At 41.0% G+C, this 21,676-nt stretch overlaps 1 protein-coding gene across 17 annotated transcripts in view; it reads right to left on the bottom strand.

Annotated features, from left to right (window-relative positions):
• The window catches only part of DTNA (dystrobrevin alpha), a 309,414-nt gene that overhangs the window by 77,437 nt on the left and 210,301 nt on the right, over nt 1-21,676 (bottom strand). For all 17 annotated transcript variants that reach the window (XM_061598211.1, XM_061598258.1, XM_061598135.1 and 14 more), the window contains 4 exons: nt 20,510-20,723; nt 7,204-7,289; nt 5,534-5,688; nt 2,633-2,738 (listed from right to left, as the gene is read on the bottom strand). In XM_061598211.1, coding sequence (XP_061454195.1) covers nt 2,633-2,738; nt 5,534-5,688; nt 7,204-7,289; nt 20,510-20,723 — 561 coding nt within the window. The remainder of the gene's footprint in view (nt 1-2,632; nt 2,739-5,533; nt 5,689-7,203; nt 7,290-20,509; nt 20,724-21,676) is intronic.

The raw sequence follows: 21,676 nt of genomic DNA, 5'->3' as shown, positions 1-21,676 counted from the left end.
AGACCTGACCTCCTCTCTGAGATATTGTACTGCCCTATAAATTTGTCAAAATGCAAACACAATTTGGGTTAGTCTTTTACAGTCCAATCCACTTGCTGTGTAGCTTGGAATAATTTGATAACATGTGCCTCTGAGCATATAGTGAGTGGTGGCAACACCTATGTGATGTCCCTGTATTTTAATATCTGTAAATATGGTAAGTGTGGGTTTATTATGGTATTTATGGTAAGTGGATTGAGTTAGAGGGGGGAGTACATGGGTTAGAATCCTGGAGAATGCTGTATGATGATTGGCTGAGCGTTTGAGTAGCTGAAGGTATAAATGAGAGGATGACAGTTGGTTCAAGGTTCTGTTTTGTGGGGGAGTTGTGGGCGGTTGGTTGTGGAGTGTGGATTGGAGTTGGTTGTGGGTTGGATTATATTTGGCTGGTATTTAGACAGAATATATAAGACTGGAAACATAAAGAGTGACACTATATGAAACCATATGCTTGTTGAACATTCCTAAAGTAATCTTGTTATTTCCTGGTGTTATCAAATAAATACTTTTATTGGTTTACCTAAAGCCTGATCCTTGGCTGGGGATTCACAGGCCAGAAGGGAGGGTAGGGTATTTACCAAGGCAGAGAAACAGTATCAAATGGTGGCAGCGGTGAAGAGATAGTGTATCATCAAGTATCCAGGGCAACCCAGGGCTGTATGCTTTATAGACAAAGATACAGGGTTGTGGACGGCAAGGGCACCCAGACACAAAGTAACAATAAGCCATAGGGAGACAAGGCGAGTCTCTAGCAGTATTGTTTACAGGGAGTGGCTGGTGGTGCTGCCTAGCAGTGGGATCTTGTGAGATCTGTGCTAGGGTGAGCTAAAGAAAAAAAATAAAAACTACGTTTCTCCCTGGTGGTAGCCACGGGTGGGAGCCTGACAGGTGGTGCCAGGGGAGAAGCATTACAACCTACCACTTCCAAAGATGGAGAATTACATTTTTGTATGTTTGTTGGTATTCCTCTTACTTTGCTTCTTTCCTGTGTTACTATTATTTCTACAGAGAATCTAATCTAGAAAATTTTATTTCCTTGATTATTCATACCAGAAACCTGTGTCAAATATATTTGTATTAATTTCAAAGCCTTTTTTATTGGTCAACATCATATAATGTTGAAGACAGCCTTTTGTGTTTCAAATTGGAGGTTATGTTCTATTTCTGTTTTGGGTGCATTAACAGTTGAATCTGAAACTGCAGTTTGATGTAAAATCAGACTGATTACAATATGTTGCTACTTAAGCAATGACTCTAGCTGTTGGAAAAAAACAAACTTGGCCTGCCCAAGATGTATGTTTTCAGCCTGCTATGTTTAAACCACTTCGTTTAAGGAAAGGTGGGCATGGTCAATTAAAAACACAGAGCACACCTAGAAATTTGATAAAATATATTTCACTTCCCACTGTTTTATCTTGTGCAAGCTGAGACACTTCTGATGTCCACTGGAGACTATTCTGCAGAATAGTCAGTGCCATTATCTCACAATTACTTTTGGAGTTTTTTTAGTGTAAATTTTGCAAAGTGTTGCTGTACTTCACATATTCACAGAAACAGAAGCAAAAGAAAATGATTTACTATTTATTTATTTATTGTATTTGTATACCGCCCCATAGCCGAAGCTCTCTGGGCAGTTTACAGTAAAGTTTACTATAGGAAACTTCAAGGAAAAATACAAAAATTTCTGGAATATGTCCAAAAGCACAACAGAGGAAGCAGTACTTGAGAAAAGGTGAGGCAAGTATGGACAGTGAAGATAATGGCAGTGGCAGGTACAGTTGGATTCTCTGGATTATGTTTATCCATTTTGCTAGGGCTAGTTGTGGACTCACCGGCATGTGGCATGAACTCACAAGAGTTGACAAGAAAGACAATAAGCTTCTAGTAACTGCTTACTTGGATGGTCTTAATAACAATGCAGCAAGGGACAGTAACTACAGCCCACAGTTGCCAGCTGGAAAACTGTAAATGCATTCTTGTGCAGCAAACTTGCATGCATGTAACAAGCGTATCTTCTGTACTAGATTCCTGTTCTATTCCAATGTGATAAAAGTAATAGGAGCAAAATACTAACTGAGACATGAGGGAGCTTTCATCGTGGTGGCCCCACGACTTTGGAATTTACTGTCAGCTGACCTCTGTAAAGTTATTACACTTCAGGTGTTCAGAAAGCCTTGAAAACCAACTTATTTTCTCTGGCTTATTCAAGATTGACTCCCTGTACGTCTATTGAGTCCCTTTGGGTTAATAAACTTGTGAAAAATTGTGTGTTTTATCTTCCAGCGGATGCGTATTTATTATTGCTGTCTTTATTAACAGTGTAGGTTTTATCTGAGGTTTTGTATCAATTTTATTATTGCTGAAATTGTATTTTCATCCGCTACTATGAAAGATGGATTCAGTGAGTTTTACTCAAAAAGGAGGCCTATAAATATTTTGAATGAATGAATAAAATAATGTTATCGAAACTGGCACTACACTCTTAGCCACTCTTCCTTTTCAATGGCAAGGTAGCCATAACTTTAACTGAGAAAGATATAATCACTGTGACCCACATTGATATTCCAGAACTACTCACGCTTTAATTACATACCATTTTCAACATTTGCCAATCGATGCAGAAGTGGTAACCAGACCAGACATTGTGGTGGAGGATCAGACATGAGAGTGTCCAAAAAAGCATTCAGTGTGACTTTTTTCTGTTTACATGAACAAAGCAGAAACAATTCAGTATAACAAGTTAAAGAAGGAATTTTACTTTCCTCATGGGACACACACATGGATACATTTTAAAAATAAGCAGATAATTTAGTATCTTAAACCGAAGGTGGGTAACCTTTTTCAGCAGGGGGCCACATTCCCTTTTGGGCAACCTTCTAAGGGCCACATGGCAGTGGTGGACAGGACAGAGGCAAAAGTGGGCAGAACAAAAATGTGGATTTTACCTTTGTACAGAAGGCTAGTTTCTACACACACCTTTCTCTATCCTCCATCCAGACAATATGAGACATCAAGGACATTTTAGACAGGAAAAAACACTTGAGTGTGAAGCCGGGCCAGAGAGAGGTGTGGCCTGGGAAGAGTTGTGAGGGCCAGACAGAGAGACCTGCTGGGCTACATTTGGCCCCTGGGCGTGCAGTTCCCCACCCCTGTCTTAAACTTTCAGCTTTTGAAAAAATTAACTCTGTTAGGTTTTGCTGATGGAGGACATTGTTTTAGGTAGCTGTAAAATCCAGCAGTCCTTGGGAGTCAACATGCTGGTGGTCTGTTGCCCAGTGGTAAAGCACACATTTTGCATTTATAAGGTTCAGTCTTAGGAATCTCTTATTAAGGGAGGTGTTACAAAAGACCTCTGTGAGACCTAGGAAGCCACATCCAGTCAATAAGAGATCAATACTTGACTAGACAGACCAGTGGTCTGCGTTAGCATTGGCCCTACCATTAGGCAGGATTAGTCAGCTACCTCAGGCACCTGGTTTTGTGTTCCCTGAAAGGTTAGCAACTTGTTGGCTATGCAATTTATTATGGTTGTGGTTTTACTATGAGGGATAGGCACTTGTGGGATTTTCTACCACAGTTCCAAAATAGCCTTGGGTACTACTATCAGCCTTGACTTGCGGGGGGGGGATCATTTGCTGCTCCCCATTGTCCCCAGAAGCAAAATGTCTTGGGCAGGCCCTGCATATAAACTACCAAGGAGGTTTACAAACAGAACGAAAATTTCTCCTAGTCTACCAAAATCGAAATTTGGTTACAAAGCTTCCATCATGCCTGCACACACTGTGCACTGCCACTGGCATATCATGGCATTGGCAACAGGCCCCATCAACAACTGGGTCGAATGACTCTTGCCTTGGCAAAGCACCCTCACTGACCTACACTGCACTTGTTCAGTGAGTGCACCCCACACTGCTCCCACCTTGATTTGGGAAGAAGGGAGCTCAGGAGGAGCTGTTCTTTTGCTCTCATCATCTTTCCCAGTCCATGGTTTTAGGAGCGTTTGGGAGGCATCCTATTTTATTTCTCTGTGTGTAAGGCTCTGTGCATGTTCAGATGTGGAACAAATGATAGATGGTGACATGGGAGCAGGGAGAGGGGTGACTCAGAAGGAAGAATTGGTTGAAGGTGGGAGCTTATGGTAAAAAAGTTTAGGAAACAGAGCTTTATTGGCTATTTTTGTTATCTTATTCAGGAGGCCCAAGTAGAGAAGGGGGAGGAATCTGCAGGACTCCTATTCAAAAGCAGGCTCAGCTAATTCGATCTGGGTGGATCATGACCCAGATTGGATCACGATTCCACTTCAGAATCCACACTCTGGCAGATCCCTTTATGAAGCACTCCAAGGACAGCAGTGCTGCCTTTTGTCCTTTTAATTTTTATCCTTTTTTTAAAAGGCTGCAAAATAGCTCATCCAGCCACCCACAGCATGGAGTGGCTACAGCATCTGTGTTGCTCCTTGCCACCACACACTTTGAATTACAACAGACCAAATCCCCCTGAAAGCGACGGGGCATGGGGATGTTCCATTGCTCTCACAGCAAACTGTATGGGAAACGACCATGGCTGCTCCCAGTTTTTTTTCATGGGAGCAACCATGTTTCTTCCACACAATTCCCTTAGAGAGCGATGGAATGTCATCAAGTCCCTGACACTCCCAGAGAGATTTGCTTTATTGCGGCTGCAAGAGCTTCACACACTAGCTGCTGCAGGCTGTGGGCACCCCAGTAATCCATTTTGGAGCCTTTTAAAAAGTAGCGAAGTCCTTTTTTAAAGGACAGAGACAGCACTGCAGCCATTGGACTGCCCCATAAGTACTTGTATTCTTTCTTTTTTAAAAACCTTGTATTTCCATGCAGATTTTTAAAGATTATCCCTTTTAAAATCCACACAGAAATGGGACAGGCATCCCCACATAGAATTGGGATGGACCAAACGTCAGTGCCCTGTTCATCCCTAATAGTCCCAAGTATTGGTCATCTGTATGAAGATAATACTAAAGATTAATAGTCCTATTTGCCTGTGCATCCAAATTCATTGAAATCATAGTCCATATTTATAGGAGTAGTTGGGAAATTGAGGTCAATTATTTTGACCTTTTTATATTCAGCTGCAGGGAGCTAAGCTTGCAATTTTGGTTTGACCTGCAGTAGTGGGAAAAGCTGCTTAATTCTTTTTCCACCTGCAAAATCAAAATCCCACAGGGGAAAACATACAGGGATTCCTGCTGCTCTGAACAAATTCATAGCTGCCATACAACTCCATTTGGTGGTGGTGTTTTTTTAAACTACATTGGGAGACTGTTCACGCATCTTCCTGTCATATCTAGTTTGGTCCTTAAACAACATACAGCTCTCTTCTGGTTTACAACTGCACAAGTATCCAGTACCCGCTACCCAATCTATAAATAAATAGCCATAACATTTTGTCACTGCATATCATTATGGGAAGATGGGAAGGACAAAAAAAAGGCTGTGAATGTTGCCATTTTATCTACCTGTTGAGAAAAACAGGATTTTGCTGATTGCTCTGTGTAGCCGAAAGAAGGACCTTCAAAGACTGCAGTGGGCAGTTTGAGGACTTCTCGCAGAAACATGTCATATCTTCCATAAACCATTACACCGCTGGTGTCTGAAATCATTGAGAAAATATCTAATGGAATAAAGAGGAAACAACAGAGGGAAAATATGAAATAATGTGTTTGGTTTAACCCACAAATCTAACAGTTTTTTTGCTGAACTGAAAATAATGACTACTGATGTTCTGTTTTTATACAGTAACAACATGGTAATGCCTTTATTAGACCAACTACATGTAGTGAGCAAGCATTCAGGTTCTTCAGAACTCTTCTTTAGGCTGGATGTTAAATGAACAGGCAACCAACCAACCAACAGAAAAGGGAGTAGATACTTCTGGGCATGATGAAAAAGACCAAGTCTGCTTGCTTTAACATTTTCAAATGGAGAACATTTACTACTGCTCCTTCCTCAATGCAAAGAAGAGTTCTGGGGAACTTGAAAGTTTGCTCACTACTCTGTGACATTTCAGTAGGCCCTGTGGTTACTTTAAGATATTCCCCCCCAGACCAATGTGACTACCTTTTGGTCTTTAATATTGAATTCCATTCTAGCCTAGCTCACCACAGAGAAATGACTGCAAATGGAACACAACTATAAGCTTCTATACTAAGATATTCCCATGCTCTATGGTTTTCTATGGTGGTCATCCTTCTCTAGTTCTAGAAATTATTTTCTAGTTTTAGAAAAGATGGGTGCAAATCAGAAAGTGGTAATTTAGCCTGATAAAATGGTTCAAAAATACAAAATGTGAACTTCCTGCCCTGGAACAACTTTCTGCTTCAAATGTACAACTGGGAACTAAATATTTTGATCAGGAATGGTAGTTAACCTGTGGCCCTCCAGATGTTGTTGGATGCCTGTTCCCATGATCCTTAACCACTGGCTGTGGTGGCTAAGACTGAATCCCAATAAAATCTGGAAGATCATAGGTTAGCCACCCCTGATTTTGATTATTGGAGGACTGGGAGTTTTGTATAAGTGTGTTTTAAAATATTCAGTGCATTACATAGGGTGATTTCACATCTGACAGTAAAGTTGGGCCTGTGCCTCTCTTGTGCTATGAGTTTGCACCTGTGAATATGCTAATTAAAGCTAATATTGGTTTTAACTAGGGCTGCAACCTGATTAAAGGAGCTTTAATTGATTAATCTATTAAATTTGCATATTTCCCAAAGGTTTCCTTTGTAGTCTATACTGTTCAGTAGCTCTTTGGGCTTTAGCTCTACAGAGCAAAAGGGAGATATTAGCTCTTGGTGGTGGTGGTGGAACCCTAGAGTGCAAAATATATTTAATTTTCACATTTCCTCAACATTATGAAAACCAAGTGAGTAAAAAAGTGGCAATGATGCTTTGTGCTGGACACCCAATGCATTTAATAGTCCATAAGAGGATCATTTCAGTACCAGAATTCTGGAAAGAAATCACACATTTCTGCCCCCTGATGAGCACACATCAAGAACAAAGAGCTTCAAGAGAGTACCTGGTGATTTTGATTCATATTGTTATAATCAAAACCAAATGCAGGTTCTATTCCCTACTGAAAGAAAAAGAACATTAATAAAATACATAACAGAAGATAAAGACTTACATCTTAATTTATCCATGATCTTTCCCCCACAAAGTGTTGCCAAGGCCATTTTGACAGCAAACACAGACATTTTTCCATGTCCTTCTCTATACAGAAACAACAAATTATGATCACTTCAGTAAGGTAATATTTTACACTGTTGTTCAATTATGCATTATAAACATTCCTAGGCTTAGAAATTAAAATGTTGAGCTAACTATAAAACTTTTCTTTTTTTAAAAAAGAACACACAATAGAAAATAAGATTGATTTATTGTATTTTTGATTCAACCCATAACTGGGGTTGTCTGGGTGTCATACAGTAAAAACAGCTATAAAACATAAAACAAAGAAATCAGTCAAATATAACAATTACAGCGCAGTGCTTAATTCCATCAGAACCACAACACAAAACACTGCCAAATCTAAAGCCTGGTTATGCTCTGGGAGGGCAGAAGGCAAGCCAGCATTTCTCTGTTTTTTCCTCCTTCTGTTTCAGGGCAGTTTTGTGTGTCTGTGTGTCATTGTTGCTATTAAAAGCTTTCCCCTCACATTGGTCCCAATGGGAGGGAAAATAAGGACACGAGCTAATGTACTTTCACTCCATTCTGGGCATGTATCAGGTGAACAGGAGAGCTTTGGATCTGATGGATCCAAAGCCACCCTCAGTTTGTCTCCAGAATGACCCGTTTTTGTCATTAACACCACTGGAGCACCAACAGTGGAGTGGCAAGGGCCACAGGGGTTTCTGTGATCACAACAGGTAGGTTTGTGAGAGTATTAAAATGATACTAAAATAACATGAAAACAACGTCCAAAGGCCTGGGAGAATAAAAAGGTGTCTGGTGCTGAAAGAATATTAATGTGGGGCCACAGCAAGCCCCCTAAAATATCCCCAAAAGTCACATGTCTGAATACTGACTATAGGGATGCTAGTAGAACACTTTGTGTGATCCAAACAAGGTAAAAATGGTTAAATCCCATTCATTCCAGTTGGGTACAGTTAAGCACATAATAGGACTTAAAAGGTGCATATTTTTGAATGGATCATGTACTTTGCATAGAACAAACAGTTACATTTCAGGCATTTAATATTTTAGTTTAACACATAAATGAGAAGTTTTCGAATATAATTTTCAATCACAGTTATTATCAATGAAGCTAATCCTAGTAAAATAGTAACATTTTGAAACAAGGCTCAACATTTGTGTAAACTCAGATCATCCATCTTGTACATACAATATGTTAAAAGCTGGTTGGTGGCTGCCTGTGGCTTGAAAGTGTGCAAGTATGTTTAGGCCCACATGTTGCTGTGACATATTGTTAAACCCAAGTACGTCAGCGGAAGGCTGTCTTGGAGCCTGCATAAAGGCTGCTCAGAGTTTCTCAATCATTAAGAGGGTTCACTGAAGGTCTTAAAATCATGTATTTGCAAAAGTGAGCACATATCTGGAACCCCATAGGGGTGAAAGCATCTGAGAGGGTGATCTGGAGTAGAGAAACAGTGCGCGAGGAAATGGTGATGCACACCTTCACCACTCCAGCTGCTCTTCTCATATTGGAACATGCAGTTAGTCCCTGAAGCTCAGCAAGTGGATGACAAGTGTCCCGACCAGAGCTTGGAAGATTACTTTTAAAAAGTAATAAATTACAGTTACAATTACTTGGCCCAAAAAGTAGTAATTACCGTTACAATTGCAATAGCTCTGAAAGTAACTGATTACTTTACTTTTTCTCAAAAGTAATCACTACAATTACATTTCAGTTACTTTTTTAAAAAAACTCCTACAAGGTGCTGGCCTTGGCTGCTGCACATCTAAGAAGCCTAAAACAATATTAAAAATAAACACACACACACAGGGGGTAGTAGAATAAAAAAATTTATCCATAAGATTAACATAATGGCATAACAGAATCTCACATCCCCCCAAGCAATGAAGATACCCCAACTCTTGAAATCAAATTTTACATTTGAAATGCTTTTATAATATGTTTCTGTTATGTCTCAAAAGAACAAGATGCTCAAAGAGCATGTCAGACAAGGAATGTCTTTTTACAGTCATTACGTTGCCACCAGTACTGAACAGGCGTTCTACTGCGGCGCTTGAAGGCATGCCTGTGTTGTGCTGCAAAAAACACCGCAGCACACGTGGAAAGCCATGGAGTGATGACACTTCCCTGCTGGGAGACCTCAGGTACCTCACCAGTTCCTCCTCAGCAGTGTCCACTGCTGACTTCTTGCCCTGGGGCAGAAAGTTAAAGAAGTCATCTTCTAAGTCATCTCCTTCCTGGTCTTTATCTGAAGACTGATCACTGTCCTCATTAAGTACACCCATCTTTATTTCAGCTTTCAACAAGGCTTCCATTGTGTATCTAAGAAAGAGAGAGGATATGTTAACACATATATGTTAGGAAACCATCATCTGCTCTTCATTTCCTGATGCTTGTCATGTCCCCTGGTTCAGGGTCCAGCCTGAGCCTGTGGATGATGACATGGAAGGTAGGAAGGTGACCAAGTCACCACACTCATGGGGCAGCACAGCAGACCCTTAAAGATTACCTGCAGCAACCCAAGGTTGTGATGAGCCCCAGGAAGAAAAGGACCAGCCCCTGCCTACCACCTTAAGCCCTCTGATCCCTCCCTTGAGACAACATTTCCCTTGGAGTAATCCACCCAAAGGGCTTCCCTAATGTTCTTACTTGTTGGTATGGGTGGTGGCCTGACACGATTCCAGCCAATCTAGTTTGAAGCGAGGGTGTAGGCAGGCTGCCAGAAGAAGCCTCTTGTCCTTCCAGATAGCTGCAAACCGCTTTCTTAGGGCTTCGTGCACACCTCTCAGCAGCTGAAAACAGTATGTGTAACTCTCAGGTTTGTTTTCCAGTCCTTCTAACTTGCGGTCCAGATTGCAGAGCGTTGGTAGCAAATACCCCATGAACATGCCGTTCTCCCGTTGCAGGATATCTAGGGACTGGGCTAGTGGCTCCATAATCTCTGTGTATTCCTGTACCACTTCAATCTCAGCAGCTGTGATCCTGGACAAGGAGCAGTGGTCCATTATGGCATGCATTTTTAGTGGCACAGTTGACAGGAGCTCATGTAGTTGCTTCAATGCATCAAAGGTGGAATTCCACCTGGTCTTATTCGGTACCTTCAGATACACACCACATTGCGCACGGATATACTCAGCAATCTGGGCTGACTGGTTCTGCTTGGACCACAACTTGCTGCACTTTCCCATCAAGGAACGAAACTGTTTCTTGAAAGGACCAAGAAGACTACTTTTGGAGGAGTCAGAAAGCATGGCCTCTATGTCTTGTGTTGCCACAAGGTTGAGGGTGTGGCTAGCACATCTCTGGTGTGGTGGTAAAACAAAATCCTCTCCTGAGTCTGCAGCTTCTTCCTCTGCCTCAGGTCCTGTGTCCAGGATCTCACAGATAGGCACAAACTCCACCTCAGCCTCCTCCTCCTCCTGGTTATCACCATCATCGTCACTGGTGCCTGCAGCTTCCACTGGTTCTTTGGCCATGAAAACTCTGAACGCTTTCACAAAGTTGGAGCCATTGTCTGTAGTAGTGCACATAACTTTGTTGTGGATCCTGTACTGCACATGTACATCATGCAGTGCTTTTGAAAGGACATCGTATGTATGGTGCCCCTTCAGACGCTTACAAGCCAAGGCTCCGACCTCACGTTTCAGGGTAGTTGGGTTGATCCAGTGGGCTGTTACCCCAAAGTAACTCTTCTTGCCATTGGTCCAACAATCTGCAGTGGTTGCTATATATGCCACAGCACCCATTCGGTTTGCAAGAGTTTCTCTCATGTGGCATGCTCTCTTCTCAATTCTGTCTCTCAGAGTCTTGGCACATATGATGGTGAGATCTTTGGGGAGTCCAATGCGAACCAGATTAATGAATGATGGTTTGTCCACAGTCTGAAGTGGTAATGTCTCCTCTACAATGAAATCAATGATTCTCCTGTCGAGATTGCTCTGGGTGACAGGCTCCCTGCCAGATCCCCACCTCTCAAGGGTTGTCTGCTGCTGCTTCAGCATTTTGGGAGGAGGGGTGTCATGCATTGGTTCAGGAAGGCCACGTCTCCTTGCCTTTATTGCTTCTTCAATTGCTCTCAGCTTCTCAGGGTGTGCCCTCTGAGGAAGAAGAACAAAGCATGAATCCAAGAAAAAACGGAAGAGGAACTTCACAATTTAAACATAAATAGACAATGGACACTCTTTGAGGACCAGCATGACAAAGGCTTACCTCAAAATGTTTCTTCACATTGGATGAGGAGGAAACAGCTGATCTCAGATTTTTGATCCTTGGAAGGCAGTAATTGCATCGTACAACAACATTTTTCCCACTCTGGCTCACAAATGTACAAGCTTTCTCAAAGCCAAACCATGGGACTTGCTGTTCTGCAGATGTGGCTGTGGGCAACTGGCACTGCTTCATGCCCTCCTCCTCCTCGTGCACAGGGCCTCCTTTCTGAACCTCACTTTCTAGTTTTGCCTCCTCAGGATCAACAAGCTGTGACTCAAGTGGCCGCACTAACTGACTGCTGCTCTCAGCAGCAAAACCTGTAACAGGTGTCTCTGTAATAAACAAGAGATAATGCTCCTATATGGGTGAACTTCAGCTGTGATGTGCCCCCATCTCTTCCCCATGCTGCAAGATCCCCCAGTCAGAGTGGAAGTAAGCAGGTCGATAGCACAATTAAAAGAGATCCTATTTGCATCATTTTTGCTCACTAAATAACCCTGCCTGGGCCAGTCTAACCTACTATCTCACAGGGTTGTTGTGAGAACAAAATGAGACTAGGGTTCAAATCCCCACACAGCCATGAAGCTCACTGAGTGACCTTGGGCCAGTCACTGCCTCTCAGCCTCATGAAAACCCTATTCATAGGGTCACCATAAGTTGGAATCAACTTGAAGGCGGTACATATATTTTTTATTTTGAATATGATTATGATAATAAATATGCAGCATTTCAAATTAATTCTGTATGAGAAGCATTCCATGCCAAGCTTGGAAAACCAAGGATGAGGTATAAAATGTAGACAAAAATACTTTTGACAAAATGCCGTTTATCTTTTATCTTTTATCTTTTATATATATGAGCCTGGGTAGGGAACATTTAATCTAGCCTACTTGCTTTCAGCAAGAAGGGTTAAGTGCCTTCAGGCTAGGGCAGTCACCAGAAGGCCACAGCAGAGACAAGGGAGCCTAGTGTTGTGGAGATGTTAGATGGGAGCTTTGGGGAGTAAAGATAGAGGCTCCTGAAGGCTGCAATTCTAAACACACTTACTAAGGGATTAAGCCCCATAGAACTCAACAGGACTGACTTCTAAGTAGATATAGTTTGGACTGTGCTGTTGGTAAACCTTGACTAGGGTTCTTCTGCAAAGACATCCATATCCAAGCAGGGTTGGCAACCCCCTGCCTTATCTTTTAATGTGGCTGCTCCAAATGTTTTTACAGATTTGAGCCTTTACTTCAGAAAGAGGTCTGAAAAATGAGTAAGAGTAAGAAGTATATTTTAAAATTGTTCTTTTCAATTCACTCTTGAATGAACATCATACCTAGGGCAGATCCACACCATTCCTTTAAAGCACATTCAACACCCATTTGAAGCACATGAATCCCACCACAGAATCATGGGAACTGCAGTTTGTTAAGAGTGGTGAGAACTATAACTGTGAGGGGGAAATGACACTTCCCAGAATTCTTTAGGGGAAGTCATGCGCTTTAAATGCGAGTTGGATGTGCTTTACACATATTGTGTGAATCCGCTTAATAAATTTTGCCTGCATGTAAATTGTTTTAATTAATTTTTCAAAATGGAAATAAGCTATAAAGTGTAGTGGGTGACCATGGGCTACTCACCATTTCTCAGCCTATCTGCCCCTCAGGATGAAAACAATGGAGAACCATGACTACCCCAAGGCATACTTAAAATGTAAAGGAAGTATTGTACAACCATAGTATGCAATTGGATACTTATAGGGACACAGCATGACAAAACTGGGTGGAAGTAATGAGTGGGGTACCACAGGGCTCGGTCCTGGGCCCAGTGCTCTTCCACATTTTTATTAACTACTTGGATGAGGAGGTACAGAGCATGCTTATCAAATTTGCAGATGATACAAAATTGGGGGGCATAGCTAATACCGTGGAAGACAGAAAGAAAATTCAAAGGGACCTTGATAGGCTGGAGCATTGGGCTGAAAACAACAGAATGAAATTCAACAGGGATAAATGCAAAGTTCTACACTTAGGAAAAAGAAACCAAATGCACAGTTATAAGATGGGGGATACTTGGCTCAGCAGTACGACATGCAAGAAGGATCTTGGAATTGTTGTTGATCACAAGCTGAATATGAGCCAACAGTGTGATGTGGCTGCAAAAAAGGCAAATGCTATATCAGGCTGCATTAACAGAAGTATAGTTTCCAAATCATGTGAAGTATTAGTTCCCCTCTATTCAGCACTGGTTAGGCCTCATCTTGAGTGCTGTGTCCAGTTCTGGTGTCTGCACTTCAAGATGGATGCAGACAAACTGGAACAGGTTTAAAAGAGGGCAACAAGAATGATCAGGGGACTGGAAACAACGCCCTATGAGGAGAGACTGAAGGAACTGGGCATATTTAACCTGGAAAAGAGAAGACTGAGGGGAGATATGATAGCACTCTTCAAGTACTTGAAAGGTTGCCACACAGAGGAGGGCCGGGATCTCTTCTCGATGATCCCAGATTTCGACTGGACATCAGGAAAAGCTTCCTAACTGTTAGAGCCATACAACAATGGAACTAATTACTAGAGAGGTAGTGGGATCTCCGACACTGGAGGCATTCAAGAGGAAGCTGGACAGCCATCTGTCGGGAATGCTTTGATTTGGATTCCTGCATTGAGCAGGGGGTTGGACTTGATGGCCTTATAGGCCCCTTCCAACTCTACTATTCTATGATTCTATGAAAATATTTATATAAGCATGACTATCAAATATGTTTATTTATATAACCTGTAAAGATATTTATAGTGCAATCCTATGTTTGTTTACTCAGAAGCAAGTCCCAATGTATTCAATGGGGCTTACTCAACCAGGGAAAACTGCAGCCTCAAGTGATAAGGAACTTGTTCTTTTAACAAGTCCTTTAAGTTGAGACCTTATCCCAGTCTGCGTCTGTGTTGAAATTGCTTTTTAATATGTTTTTAAACTTTTTCTTTAAAAAAATGTTTTTAAAGCTTTTAAAAATGTTTTTAAAGATGTTTTGTTTTAATATATTTTAAAGTCTGTTTTTATGATTTTTAAAGTGTTTTTAGTGCTTTTGTTTGCTGCCCTGGGCTCCTACTGGGAGGAAGGGTGGGATATAAATCAAATAATAAAAATAAATAAATAAACTTCATTCATTTTTTAAAAAAATGAGTATTAGTTTCCTACATAATAAAAACTGTGATAAACCCTGCCTAATTTCTTTAAAAATAGCGTTGGAGGGAGAGAGATTTACAACACAAACACAAGTCTGCACTATGTTTACTCACAAGTCCCATTAATTTACAGCACAATCCTAACCATGTCTACTCAAAAGCAAGTCCTAATGGAGTTCAATGGGGTTTACTCCAGGTACATGCTTTACTCCCAGAAATGGCTTTACTCCCAGAAAAGCAGATATTGGATTAAATACTTTCATATTTCATAGCCCAGGGTCTGACTCTTGGACAGAAGAGGAAAAAAAACTTTAAGCCATATTACTTATGCAAACTGCAAAAAACTCAAAGCCACCATATTCTGACGTTCAGCCTAGGCATGCCTGGATCAACAAGTCACAACTCTGGCGTCATTGGCTACAATCATGAAAGGGCGGGGTTACAGCCAGAGCTTTGAAAAGTTACTTTTTTAAACTACAACTCCCATCAGCCCCAGCCAGCATGGCCACTGGATTGGGCTGATGGGAGTTGTAGCTAGAGCATGGATCTGTTTAAAAAAAAGTTGTGCAGGGGGGGTTACGTTTTGGTGTATATCTCGGGAATTAGACCACCTACAAACTTACTTTTTTAAAAAAATTGAAGCTGAGAGTCCGGAGAGCAAGGGGTGGTAGCCAGAGAGCTGGAGCCCCCCCCAAAACCAGAGACTCCAGCCGAAAACACACACACCGGGGCGCACACACACACACACACACACACACACAAATCATCGTCACTCACCTCCACAGCTCTTTGCCATTCTGCTGCTGCCTTCGTTGCCCTGGCTTTTTCCTCCAGCGTCCATTTTTTCCTCTCAGAGTCAGACGGTAGCAGGCCCTGCCTATTCACCTCTTCCCTCATGCCTCCTAACACAGATCACGAGGGAAGAGAGAGTCTGCGCAGAGGTCCAATCAGTGTGAGGCACATGTCTTGTGTTAACCAATCACAGCCAGGAGCTGACTTCCCCTTGTTCCCGCCCCCAAGTAACGTCCAACCTAACGTTAAAGTTGCAGCTGAAAAGTAGGGAAATTACTAGTCGTTCCTTTACTTGCCAAATGTAATGGAATTACCCACTCGTTATTTAAAATTGTAACTAATTACAAGTAACTCGTTAAAAATAACGAGTTACTTCCAAGCTCTGGTCCCAACTCCCATTTTCATTTACTTCTTACTGGTCTAGAGCATGGAGCAGAGATCTGCACTGCCTTTTGTTCTCTCGTCTTTTCAGGCCAAGGAGTTGATACCTTTTACAATTTTAATGTAAAAATGAACAAATGGCAAGCAGAAACAACTTTATTGTTTGAATCCAATGGAAAAGTTATTTTAAAATGTGTAACTGATGGCAATTGTACAAATGCACTGGTTCCTTATTACAGTAAAGGAATGAATTGTGAATAGCAGATAAATAAGCTTTCCCCACCTCCCAAATAGAATGGCTTTTTCCCATAGTTGAATACTTCTGAGAAGTTGTTAAGTGCAGAAGATATGAAAGGAATATTTTCTATTTTTTTAAAATGTTGCAGTTTGATTTGATAGGTTTGGACATTGTATTTCATCTAAATCATTTATATTCATACAACTCCACCTAGACTTAATGTAAATTCAATTTCCCCATAAAATATATATATTGATATGGCTTGTGACTGGATGAGATCAATGGGAACTATGGCATTGGATGCCCTTAGGGTCTGGCAATTATCAAAGCAGATCTGTTGTACAATGAAGCTCTTCTATATTAATAGTTTTAAGTTTTCATGAGTAAAACACAGCTGATTAAGAGGAAGTATTTTGTCTTGTGGCAGCTGCAGGTAAAGATGTTCAGTTTAGGGATCCTTGGCGTGAACCTATTAAAAGGAAGGGGGGAATCTGCAGAGGCAGAAAATAAATCAAGAAATCAATTAGTAAAGATGGAGAAATATTTCTGTTTCATGTTATTCAGTGTGTCTCCAGCAACCAGAATGGACAATACTCAAAGAAGCAACTGTGTCACCAGACAAACAAATGGTAGTGCTTATATAGACAACAATCGCCTATGCAGATGGGTAGTGGATCGATCAACAATTTTACTTTTCAAGATATGATTACACTGACTTTAACCATAATAAGAGATGTGCAGAAAACTCATGCTCCTAATGTATTGCTCATGGCTGTCACAAAGGCATCAGAAGGACTTCAGAAGTGGACAGGACAAAGGGCCTAACATCCTCTTGTAATTCTGTTTCATGCTATACTTATCTGTAAAAGTTAGGAGAGGTAGAGAACTGCCCTTTGTGCTGCTGCCTCTAGTACATATGAAACATAAGTGAAGGACCTGAGGCCATAGGGCACTCCAGCCTGCTGTCAAATGCCAGTAGTACTACTCTGCATCAAATTAGCTTATGACAATCATAAAATAAAACCTGCAGAATGTGATCAAAACCCTGTGCATACTTTTACCAGCTCTATAGAAACCAAGGACACTCCCAAGTTGATTTAACAAAAACATACCACGTTTGTCCCTTTGAAAACAAACTGCATTATTCTCTTTAAGGGAAGGCAAAAATCTAGCTTTAAAAATAATGAAGCATAAGCTGTGAATTTTGTTTATACTGTTCTGATAATACATTCTGATAAAATTATTTTATTGAGTGGAGCTTGTGTGGAATGAACACAGGAAGGAGAAGTGTTTGTTTATTTTAAAAAGGCACCAATGCAGCAGCTAATCAAAGCTGCAAGCAAGTTGTAAACAGAAGCAAAAATGATGAGCAGATGACAATTTCTGTACACCCCCACCCCCCACATTACTTAATGCTGCCCTGTTTGACTTATAGAAGTTTAATATATCTCAGGACAAAATAAGGAGTCTGGTTTTCAAAAAGTTAATGGCCGCCTATCCACACATGCAATTTCTATGATTGCTGTTAAAAAAAAATTGTGTGATGACCTGTGCCAGGGAAGAAAACCAGATGTAATGAAAATGCCTTCATTGGTGGTATGATATTTTTAGCTTAGCATGTATTTTTCACCAAAGAAAAACTCAAATCTTGTGCCCAGAAAGCTCATTTTTGTCACAATATATTATTAATTGGATTTGCATCCATTACACATAATTTATTATGCTTATATGAGTCAATACTTTGGGGAGAACAAGAAAGGGGACAACAGAGCTGAATGAACAGAGTGGGAAAGAATGAATGACCTAGGATTACCTAGCTAGTAAATTAAAGAGAACAAGGAACAATAGCCTTAGGAAAAGACAGAGAACCAAAGACCCTATATACTGTGACCATTGCAAAGCCTTCCTTAAAACATCTTTGATTTTTGAGCCGTCAACAAATGTATTTCCATGTAGCTACTTGCAATTATGAGGACAGTTTATGTATTTTAAATATCTCTATATTGCCTTGAAGCAAAAGGTACTTGAATTATCTCCTTACAACTCAGCTTACCCTCTCATTAGGATTGCCCTATTGTAAAATGGCTGCTGCTACTAATTTCCTCAGTCAATTGGGGATCATATAATTAATGTGATGACATCACAATGTCATATAGCTAATCAGATCCATGAAGCCAATTCATAGTGAGACCAATGGTTCTTGCTCTACCTGTGAAATGGCTTCATGATGGCATAGTAACACAGCCAATCATATTTAACTACTTAAGCTGCATTCCTATACACACTTCCTTGGAAATAAGCCCCACTGAACTCAGTGAATGCATAGAACTGTCAATATAACAAAAACAAGCAAATGCACAGTTCAAAATTGCTGCACTACATTTTAAGTAGCAACAACAACAGAACCTGTTAAATTCATTGGGATGGCCATAAAAATGTTATCAAGGGCTAATTTTTAAAACTTGCTGCACCAGGTGATACTACTAAAATACATTTCGTCCCCAAAACTCTTCATGCATCCCACCAGGCCATATGGTTTGTTGAGTCTCTTGTTTAGGACTTCTGTTTACTCCTCTGTGAGCCCAATCTCAAATCACAAGCACTATGTCAGTACAGTTGAGACAAGTCTGATTTACAGTATTTGAAACGAAAGCAGTTGCTATTTTAGAACAATTTGCATTTTTGAATATACTCCAGGTTCTATCCAATTACCCAGCTAGCAAAATTTATATAATTGTTGAGCACATTCTGTGTGACAGCAGCGCTACATTAATTTCTACCACCCCATCATTTATAAAAGCAATACTTTTTCATTTCTTTCTCAGTGAGATGTATTTTGTATGCATCTCTCAAGCCTGGCAATACTGAACTCTAGAAACAAAATGTGTATTATGAATGATCTCATTTTCACAGCAGTAGTTTTCTTGGGAGAGAGAGTGACTTACTGGCAGTGGGCAGCAAGCACATGTCCAGGCATTTGCAATTAGTTTCCTTCCCGTTCTTATTAGGGTCACATATTCAGGGTTTGCATTAAAAACAAACCCTCCCCCTTGTTGTGCAGCCTTTACAAAAATCCTGAAGGCCACAGTTGCACAGCCTACTGACAATTTCTCCTTGGAGAGGGCAGGAGAGCTGGTTAGATGCAAGCACACTGTGCCTCTGCTGCTTTGTCATGTGGAACAGTAACTTTCCCCACCCCCACCCCAGCTGTTGCCATGGTGACTAAGCTGTACCAGTTGATCTGGCTCTGGAAAGTACACAATACCAAGCAAGTTGTCCATCCACTGTGTGCTGGGGAAGAGGGCAAGGGGGGGGGCAGACCAGCAGGAGGATAACAAAACTTGTTTTAATGGTTTTTTAATAGTGTGGATTTCCAACCAGTGCATTTTCATAATATAGAACGGTAACAAGGTAATAGATAATTTGCACCTGTCAAAGTACAGAACTGATCCCAGTCAATCTAGTTTGTAATTTCAGGCTATTCAGATGCTTTTAAGAATGGCAATAACATGCTGATGGATCCTGTGTTCAATTACCATAATTTGCTTATATACACAGAACTCTCATCTGTAACATGACATTAGGGATGTCTCCCATAAATTCACATTTGTTTTTTCCCCAGGCACTGCAGTGCAAGGTTTCAGGCAGTGGTAATAGCATGGATTCTATTGCCATTTTTCTGTTGGAATCTCACAGTTTGCCATATTAGAAAGAAAAAGAGGGAAAATTGCTCACAGCTGCAAAAGCTTGCTGCAAAAAAGTTTCCACCAAACAATAAGCCACTAACCCCATGCCACTATCACAGAATAAACGCTGCTGCAGATGTTTCCACCAGCCATAATACCCAAGGAATGGAACAATTTTGCATTTTGAAGTGTTCTGCTCAGAGTCAAACTAGACATTACAAGCACATTGCTGCAATGGCCCTTTTGGTAAAGCCATTGTGTGTGTGTGTGTGTGTGTGTGTGTGAGTGAGTGAGTGAGTGAGTGAGTGAGAGAGAGAGAGAGAGAGAGAGAGAGAGAGAGATGAATTTTGGAGAAGCCATAGAGGAGGAGGTCCCTAAATCTTTTCCCTGTCTGTCACTCTCCTGCTCCAAATCACCTTTAAGGAAATCCTCTCCACATGGAGTTCCAAATGTGTATTTCCTTAAATCTGGAAATTTGTGGAGGAAAAGCCACTTTAAGAGCAATTTAGAGTGGGAAAATGGTGGGGAGGGAAAGAGTGAAGCATCCCTTCCATGTCCCACTCCTTCAATCCTGATTGGTTTTCCTGTTGAAAAAAATCTGTCAAGGTTATATTGCACACATCTGCACATATAACAACTAGCTTTTATACTCACAACTGAGAAAGTCCTGAACAGCAATAATGCAGAAATTTCACTCTGTGTAAGGCCAAGGTCAATATTTTACTCAAATAAATATTTTAGTTAGGTAGGTACTGTTTTTCTATCAGAAGATTAAAGGCACTAACACTAGAAGGCAAACTTACGGATCAAAAGCTGCCAGCAGGAAGTTGAGCAGTAAGCTGATAGATTGCTCCACGTTGATCTGGTGGGTTGTTGGCATGCGCTTGTTGAGTTGATAAAAAACTGTGGACAGTACAGCTTCAAGTCGAGCCACATTCAGCTCTATGTTCGGATCCAAGTTGTTCAGTGAATTTTCCCGCAGTGCTTCTATTACATTCCAAATATCCACTAAGTGCACTATGGAGAATGAAAAATAATGCTAATGATCAGATATATGCCCATGAAAGAGGCATAAAGAGATCTTTCTGAAATGCCCCCCCCCGGTTTGAGGTTCTTTATTTTGTCAAAAAAAGAATGGTTTCAGATAAAATTGTTGGGATGAGGGTGAAATGATTTGGAGATTTTATGAGTGACCACAGATTGTTTTTCCCATGATGCCATATTTAGAGATGCCATTTTGGAAAATTAAAATAGCAGTCATGCCCCCACTGACTTACATATGGGGGAAGGAAAGGATGCATGACCACATTGTTTGGCGAGGCAAAAAGCTCACCCTTGCCATGGACCCTTGGGGCAACAGGGTCCTCAGCAAGGGGGGGGGCTTTCCCTTTTCCAAGCCATTTCTGGAGGAGTAGCCTTTCTCTGCCTCCCCCCCCATATACATCAAGGAAGACAGTGATATCTTCTTTGGTTTCCATATGGAAGGAAAAACGTGCACCCCTGAAAATGGCTGGCTTGTGGGAAAAGCCCACCCCCTACCAAGAACTCCTGGGACAACGGACTCCCTGTTGGAGGGAGGGATTTTAGGAAGCCAGCAGCAGTACTGGGAGGCAAGAGGAGGGGATGAAACAACACTAAAAATTAAATGATTTGCTCACTGAAACATTTTGGCACATTTATGCACAAAAGAAACAGGTTCTCATTTCAGGTGCTCATTTTGCCAGCCCTGAAATGACATTTTAAAAATGAAAAGCAGTAACAACAATAACAACATCAACCCTTTCTCCCAAAGGGAGCCCAGGGCGGCAAACAGATGTTAAAGCACTAAAAACAAAACATCTTAGAAACATATCTTAAAAATCTTAAAAAACAATTCCAATAAACAACAGGTATTTCAGTACATAATGTAATTGTACTGCCTTCAAGTCGATTCCAACTTATGGCGACCCTATGAAGAGGGTTTTCATGAG

Source organism: Rhineura floridana, chromosome 1 (genome assembly GCF_030035675.1).
Source record: "Rhineura floridana isolate rRhiFlo1 chromosome 1, rRhiFlo1.hap2, whole genome shotgun sequence".
Taxonomy (NCBI): domain Eukaryota; kingdom Metazoa; phylum Chordata; class Lepidosauria; order Squamata; family Rhineuridae; genus Rhineura; species Rhineura floridana.
The sequence above is the reverse complement of the archived record's forward strand: the minus strand, read 5'-3'. Positions and strand labels throughout refer to the sequence as shown.